The sequence below is a fragment of the Pygoscelis adeliae genome, unplaced genomic scaffold (genome assembly GCF_000699105.1).
Source record: "Pygoscelis adeliae isolate BGI_AS28 unplaced genomic scaffold, ASM69910v1 Scaffold26, whole genome shotgun sequence".
Classification (NCBI taxonomy): Eukaryota; Metazoa; Chordata; class Aves; order Sphenisciformes; family Spheniscidae; genus Pygoscelis; species Pygoscelis adeliae.
This window is the reverse complement of record NW_008825104.1, coordinates 7,792,078-7,799,787: the sequence shown is the minus strand read 5'-3', so window position 1 is coordinate 7,799,787 and position 7,710 is coordinate 7,792,078. Positions and strand designations below refer to the sequence as shown.

Sequence of the window (7,710 nt, the reverse complement as noted above, 5' to 3'; positions counted from 1 at the left end):
CTGCACCGAGCGGGCGCAGGAAGCGCCCCCGCTCCGCCGCCTCCATCTTCCAGGGCAGCAAGACCTCGCCGCACGGCCGCGACAGTGAACGCCGGGGCAGCGGCTCCGAGAGCGCCTACCAGACCCAGAGAGCCCTGGATGACTGCAAGATGGTGGGTACCACAAAAGGGCTTGCCTTAATTTCTATCTTTTCCGAGTGTTCTCGTCGCTGGCGGCGGTGCCGCTCCTCCCGCTAGCTTGCCTATTCCCATCACGTGCAATTGCACTATTTTTAAAACTGCAGTCCCCGTCGGGGGTGCTGCCCTGTAGCCTAACTCGTAGCGGTTCAAAGAGACCTGTGGGGAGGGAAAACGAGACCTGTGGGGAGGGAAAACGAGACCTGCAGGGAGCCGGCTGGGTACTGCGGGACAGTCAGGGCAGGGGCCGGGGCCGGGCCCCTGGTCCTGCAGGAGCCCGAGCCCTCGCCCCAGCGCACGCCGCCTTCGCGGCGCTGCCAAGCAGCTGGAGTTGCTTTTTGCTAGACCCGGCCAAATCTGTCCCGAGACTTGCACTCACTGAAGCCTAAATAGGTAAATAGTTGCCTCCACCGCATTACTGCACTCTCTGCTTGCTGTCTTGTGCAGCAACCGCACTCCTGCCCTAAAATCCTTCTACAACAGGACTCAGAATTTGAGGCCCTGAAATTCTGGCTCTGACATACGTGGTACCTGTTTCCAGTCTCCCCAGAGCAGCTGGTTGCAATTGTAAAACCTCAGATCAAGCACCTGCATCCATGTTATTTTTGGACTGTCACGTTTTGGTATGACATTTTTCTCCATTCGTGTTCAAAATGCTTGGATCCTGACACTTTTCCTCCAAATCAGCGCCATATACCCCATATCTGGCTCCTTGAGCTACGGTCAGCTGGACACTGGGCCCCAAAATTGCTCCTCTAACCAATGACAGGAACAGAAAACAGATGAAGTTGCTGCTACTTTACTTGAAAAATCTGCATCTTGCTAAAGCTCTGTCCAGTGGCATTGGAAATGTACCTGCTGCTTCTGTTCTGCTGGATTCAGGCAATTTTTTTCTTCTAATACTGCAAATTGTGCTGGCAGATATCCACTCTGATACTTCAAAATCGGGAGCAACTCCCAGTGCACCAAGGAAAAAAAGCTGCCACAGTAGCTCTATAAATACACCCAACAAGTGGATCTTACTGGGTCCTGCCTTTTTTCTCATTCCCGACAGCATAATGTGGTTAGTTAAACAGAAGTGCTAGCTTTGTAGAATTCACTGATTAGAAATAAAATATGATTTACAGATGGGTTGTCAAGATGCAGTAAGATTCAGGAGATAAACCAATGTTTGTTTTTCTCTTGTTCTCCCTCTCGATGCTGCAACATCAGTGTGGTTTTGTTTTCCTTGGCAATGTTGAGGTGGCTGAATGCGTCCTCTGTTTAGACAGGGGATGTCAGGTGAGAACTGGCAAAATGTGCCTGGCACATCCAGTTACGAGGTGCCGGATGAGATGCTTTTCCCTTAATGCAGAGTAATTACGCTATGACACAACATAGTACAATTCTTCTTCTCTCCATTGCTTTCATGCATTGTCTTAAGCTACAGAATGAGAGAGTTGAAGCCAGGTTTAGCAAATATTGTGACTGGGGCTTTGTTTGGTGTGTGCTTTTGGTGTGGTTTGGGGTTTGGGGGTGGGAGGGTGCAGATGTACTGGAATGAATTGGGATTGTTTTGCTGCTCCAGAAGCAGAGGAACCTATTTGCTACAATGACATTAAAGACAGCATGGCCAAAAAACAGGTCCCGATACTAGTTCTCAGTTATACAGAGTAATTGCCGTGGGATGCGTGAAGATTCAGAATGTAACGCATCTGAGTATGAGAATTTGAGGGCTTGGCTTTAAAATTTGGTAGATCTGGTAGAATCCAGGTTTTTAGCATGCTTGTATGTTGGGATATGTTGAACTCCTGGTGGCAATGATGGCTGCAGAATTATGAGCAGTTACTCTTGTCTTTTTTTACGTAGTCTGGAAATTGAGGTCAAATGAGCAAAACACAGATAAATAAATATTCTGTTCTATTGCTCCCTGCCTTCCACCCCCGCCACCATGTGCAACATGATGTGCTTTATTTCAGAAGACAGCAAATGCTTCATTTCCTTAAAATATAATCCCATGTACATGATCAGTGGAATTAAACAATAATGATCTTTCCGTCTCTGTAAAAGTTACTCGTTTACCCAATAGTATCCATTTGTATCTGCTGGATATTAGATTTCTGTAAAGGTTGAAGTGTTTGTTTACTTCTTTGTCTGTTTTTCACACACACACATTGGAAAAAGTGCTTTCTAGAATCTTAACTGGAAAGTGCTTCTCTGGTACATCTTCTCAGCCAGTAACTTCAGATCAATTTCAAGTCTGAAATCTGGGTTAGATGCCAGTGACAGAACAGAAATCATTACAAAATAAATTAGCAAAATCACCAGTGTAAAAGCAAATGCTACATTCCAATCCCTAAATGTGCTCTTAATCAGGAAGCAGGAGGAGCAAAGGCAATAATTTCTGGAGATATTTTTGTCTTTTATGATAGCAAAAAATAACCTCATGCTACTAGTAAAACAGCTGTTTTTTTGTCTGCTTAATATTTAAGACTAATAACTCAAACACTCTCAGAAATTAAAAGCAGAAACACTACTTCCCTGCAGATGAACGTTTATAGCTCACAGGAGAGGCAGCTGTCATGGAGGCCCTAGTCATTTACTAAATCTTGGACACTTGATCCTGCATGCCATGAAATTGGGAGCAACAGGAACAAGCCCTAGATTGGGCATGTTTTTTTAAAAACTTGATTGTTTTTATCAGTGTAGTTAACTGTCTCATGTAAGTAAATCCTCTTTGTTTTTCAGCTTGTCCAGGAGTTCAATACCCAGGTGGCTCTATACCGGGAGCTGGTCATTTCCATTGGGGATGTCGCAGTCACCTGTCCATCTCTGCATGCGGAAATGCACAGAACTCGAACCCGAGGATGTGAGATGGCCTATCAGGCTCATCAAAAACTAGCAGCAATTTCTGGGTAGGAGTCTACTTAAGTTTAATTAAAGCTGTACTCATATGCACATCTTTGCTAAATACTACATTATGGAAACTTTCAGCAAAAGCATTAACTCGTGTTTCTGTTTTAGGCATAGAGATGTATGACCACAAATTCTACAGAATGCTCATATCCTTATGATAATGCCATTTTGGGTCAAATCCTGGTCCCCTTACCGAGATGGTATCCTACTGATTTCACTGGATGCTTTTATGTAAGATGAACAGGATTTTAATCCGTATCACTAGACAACTTAAAAAGATTAAGGGAGAAGCCTTGCCTTTCAAGGGTGAAATAGCAATAGCTTTCTGCCCAGTCCTTCACTGGCTATGCCTAATTAAACAGTTAGAGGCAACTATCTCACCTCAACTAGAGACTTAACAAAATTAGATGAAAAAATAATTAGGTGAAAATTACGTGGCGGGGGGGGGAATACAAATACTATTGTGAAAACTTGTGTTTACATTCTGCATGTTTTTAAATCCTTGTTTGTGTTGAAATGAGGATTTAAGCTTTGCCAGCATATAATGTTTTCATTTATTCTTTGATATTACATTATATACATTCCTTTCCATGGTGACGGGATGTATTATCACATACTTGAGACTACGCCTCAGTGCAAGATAAACCAGGATAAATATCTGTGTCTTACAAAATGGGAATTCATGCTGCTTACACAAAGTCTAATTATTTGTGGGTTCTTCACAGGATGGTGACAGGGGCATTTGTATTAAGAAATGTACCTCCCGAGTCGTGTCTCTCTCTGACTACACTTTGTCAGAACTTTCTGCACCTGCCTTATCCACCATAAACCATTGTGCACCACTGGAAAAAAACTTCCTTTTTTTGCAGCTCTGCCTAATCCCCATTGAAGTTTTTCATCACTTTAATGTATATGAGAAATCTGTCATAGGTTTAGTATATAAGGGAAGACCACACTAACAAACTAAACAGAAGAACACACTGGTTGGTCATTTTAGTAGAACTGTCAACATTTTCAGATGTGATTTTGTGCAAAGACTCTTAAGTTGATATTGCAACATCTGATTTGTTCCTCAAACAAAATACATGCTTTTAAGTTACTAAAGTCTATGAGAATTAAAGAAAAAACAACCAACCAAACAGAAGATTCTTTTTAACCAGTGTACACTACCTCAACGCGGTAAAATGTCAACATTTTCAGATGTGATTTTGTGCAAAGACTCTTAAGTTGATATTGCAACATCTGATTTGTTCCTCAAACAAAATACATGCTTTTAAGTTACTAAAGTCTGTGAGAATTAAAAAAAAAACAACCAACCAAACAAAAGATACAGTTCTTTTTAACCAGTGTACACTACCTCAATGCGGTAAAACTGAAAATGTGGAAGCAAACAGTAGTGAAATTGATCTTGTGCACTTTCAGACTCAAAAGAGAGACTAATAGCAGAACCAAAATAAAACATCTGAATAGCAGAACCTAACTTGGATTATTTTTATCTTTTTTTTTTCCCCCTAAAGAAAACCATCGATACATGCTCATTTAGAAATATGGAGTTTTTTTAAGTAATCATTTCACAGTTGGGAGTCTGTCATATACACAAAGATGTCCTGAAGGTTGTGCAGTTGCTGCGAGATTGACATTTAGCTAATCTAAAACTGTTTTAAATAACTGTGATAATAACATGATATCCATAACAACTGGTAGGTGTTAGAAACCCTCTGGAAATTACTTGTTTGGTTTGACAGACATTTTACAAGATGTGCTTCACATCCCCACCCTCCTACAGCTGAGGAAAGCCATATGAGCCAACTTAACTTGTTTGGTGTATCCGTGAGGAAAGATGGGAGATGAAGATGCAGCAAGGATTCAGTGTAGAAAAGAAATAGACGGAGAGGAGTAATAAATAGTCTCAGAGGTTCAGTCTTTAATTCTTGTAGTGCATATGGCATGAGATCTGGAATGGGAACCTGATTTGGTAGGAAGAAAAAGTATCAGGAAGAAAAATACTTAGGGACAGGAATGTATTAAATTATCCTTGGTATTACATAGTCAGGAAGGTAGTGTATTGCTCAGAAACCACTGGTAGTCAGCAGCTGCGACAAAGGCTCATTTAGTTCACTGCTTTAGTTCAAAACGCACAGCACTGCACTATGCGAACTTCTGGGTAACAAAACCGATTCCATCTTCCAAAGCTTGTTAAGGAAAGCCTATTGGTTTCCCACCCAGAGAGAATAATAGCAATTAGCTAATTATGTTACTAGACTATAAAATTTCATTACGTATCCGCATTCTATTAGTTAAGGTCATCAGCAATGTTCAGTTAGTTTCTAAGTGACCTGAGCTGTTGCAGGGCACTCTGAGTTTCTTTCAAGAAGTTGGCATCACTGTCTAGGACAACATTGTTAGTAAACCTTGTTTGTGCTGATGTCTTTCTTGAAAAATTAGCAGACAGCTTCATTTTAAGCTTCCTTTTCGAATACGTCAGGATTTGAGACTCTTAAATGCATTCCTGATTCAGGCAGCTAGAAGAGGCACCTATTTCCCTTCCTGACTCACCTGTTCTACAAGACTAGGGAAGGTAACAAAGACGAAAGGTGCAAAGGCTTGGAAGGAAAGAAACAGGAACAGATCCACTAGTGCTGAGAAATGCAGCTCTGGAAGAAAATTTGGGAATTGTGTGAAGGGAAAGAAATGCTGAGGTGGTGTTGTGGTTTAACCCCAGCCAGCAACTAAGCACCACACAGCCGCTCGCTCACTCCCCCCACAGTGGGATGGGGGAGAGAATCGAAAGGGTAAAAGTGAGAAAACTCGTGGGTTGAGATAAAGACAGTTTAACAGGCAAAGCAAAAGCCGTGCACACAAGCAAAGCAAAACAAGGAATTCATTCCCTACTTCCCATCGGCAGGCAGGTGTTCAGCCATCTCCAGGAAAGCAGGGCTCCATCATGCGTAACGGTTACTTGGGAAGACAAACACCATCATTCTGAATGTACCCCCTTCATTCTCCTTCCCCCAGCTTTATATGCTGAGCATGACATCATATGGTGTGGAATATGCCTTTGGTCAGTTGGGGTCAGCTGTCCCAGCTGTGTCCCCTCCCAACTTCTTGTGCACCCCCAGCCTACTCACCTGCTCGCTGGTGGGATGGGGTGAGGAGCAGAAAAGGCCTTGACGCTGTGTAAGCACTGCTCAGCAATAACGAAAATATCCCTGTGTTATCAACACTGTTTCCAGCATAAAGCCAAAACATAACTCCATACTTGCTACTGTGAAGAAAATTAACTCTACCGCAGCCAAAACCAGCACATTCTCCACCCCTTATTCCATACCCTTTACGTGATGCTCAGGTCCCACACTATCCCCGATACATATCCTCATTACCCACCACCACCCTTCCCATCCTTTGATATAATACACAGATATCATTCCCTTAGTCTATGGACCACCCTTGTGGAATGTCTGTAAAATGTCCATAAATGCCCAGAAATGTGCACAAAATGTCCATTGAGTTCATTTAGTCCATGACTTTGGTCTCCATCTGTTGTGGTGGTCACTCAGGCCAGGAGAGGGGGTGTGTTGCGTAGAGTTGCTGGGCACCAAAGCCAGCTCAGGTCCAATCACTGCTGCACTTGCACTGCTTCTTGTAAGGCTTGTCGTCCATTGGTTTGGGTGGTTCCTGCTATTGTAATTCCTATAACATGCAACTCAAATCATGGGTTACAACAATTTAAAGGTGTTTCCATTACAATCTCCACCCCTGGTCCCTTTGGACCAGACCATCAGGTTTAACATTGCAATGAACTGCTCCCCTTGCCCTTGCTCCAGCGTGGCCTTACCCACGGCTGCAGTCCCTCCAGGGGTGTACCTGCTCTGTCACAGGCTTATCCATGGCCACATGCTTTGAGGTGCTCCAGCATGACCTCATACACAGCTACTGATGCTTCAAGGTGTGCCTGCTGCAGCATGGACTTATCCACAGCCACAGATGCTTTGAGGTGTACCTCCTCCAGCGTGGACTTATCCTTGGGCCACAATCCCTTCAGAGGTATACCTGCTGTGGCACACACATAACCACAGCCACAGAGGCTTCAAGATGTACCTGCTCTGATGTGCCTCGCCTGGTGTGGGTGTATTCACAGCCACAGACGCTTCGGGGTGTCCTGCTCCCATGTGGACTCATTCACAGGCCACAGTCCCTTCGACTTGAGTTCACACTGGAGCTCCAGCCTGTCCAGTACAGCAGCACAGACACAGCAGCGATGTCCTGGCCATCTGCCAGCCCAGGTGCATGGCCATTGCTGTCATCACAATGTTCCCGGGTGCGGCAGTGTGAGATGATCAGCAGTACAGCAGTACAGCAAGCACTGAAAGCAAAAAGCAGCTGCTAACGAGCACTAGACTCTAATATACAGTGAGGCAAGCAAGCCCCACAGCAAGCACAGGAGCCTGTCAATTAATAGCTAAACAGCAATAACAGCTATAAATTCGATCTTGCACATTCCAATCAAACCTGTCGTTATCTCGAACCCTTTGAGCCCCACGTTGGGCGCCAAAGAGGACTGTTCTGGTTTAACCCCAGCCAGCAACTAAGCACCACACAGCCGCTCGCTCACTCCCCCCACAGTGGGATGGGGGAGAGA

At 43.9% G+C, this 7,710-nt stretch overlaps 1 protein-coding gene across 1 annotated transcript in view; it reads left to right on the top strand.

Moving 5' to 3' along the window:
- The first annotated feature begins 96 nt into the window (after positions 1–96).
- RGS7BP (regulator of G-protein signaling 7 binding protein) overlaps positions 97–7,710 on the top strand; it is a 52,070-nt gene continuing 44,456 nt past the window's right edge. Inside the window, 2 exon segments of the mRNA XM_009327287.1 lie at positions 97–152; positions 2,904–3,070. Of these exon segments, the coding sequence (XP_009325562.1) occupies positions 150–152; positions 2,904–3,070 (170 nt within the window). The 5' untranslated portion in view covers positions 97–149.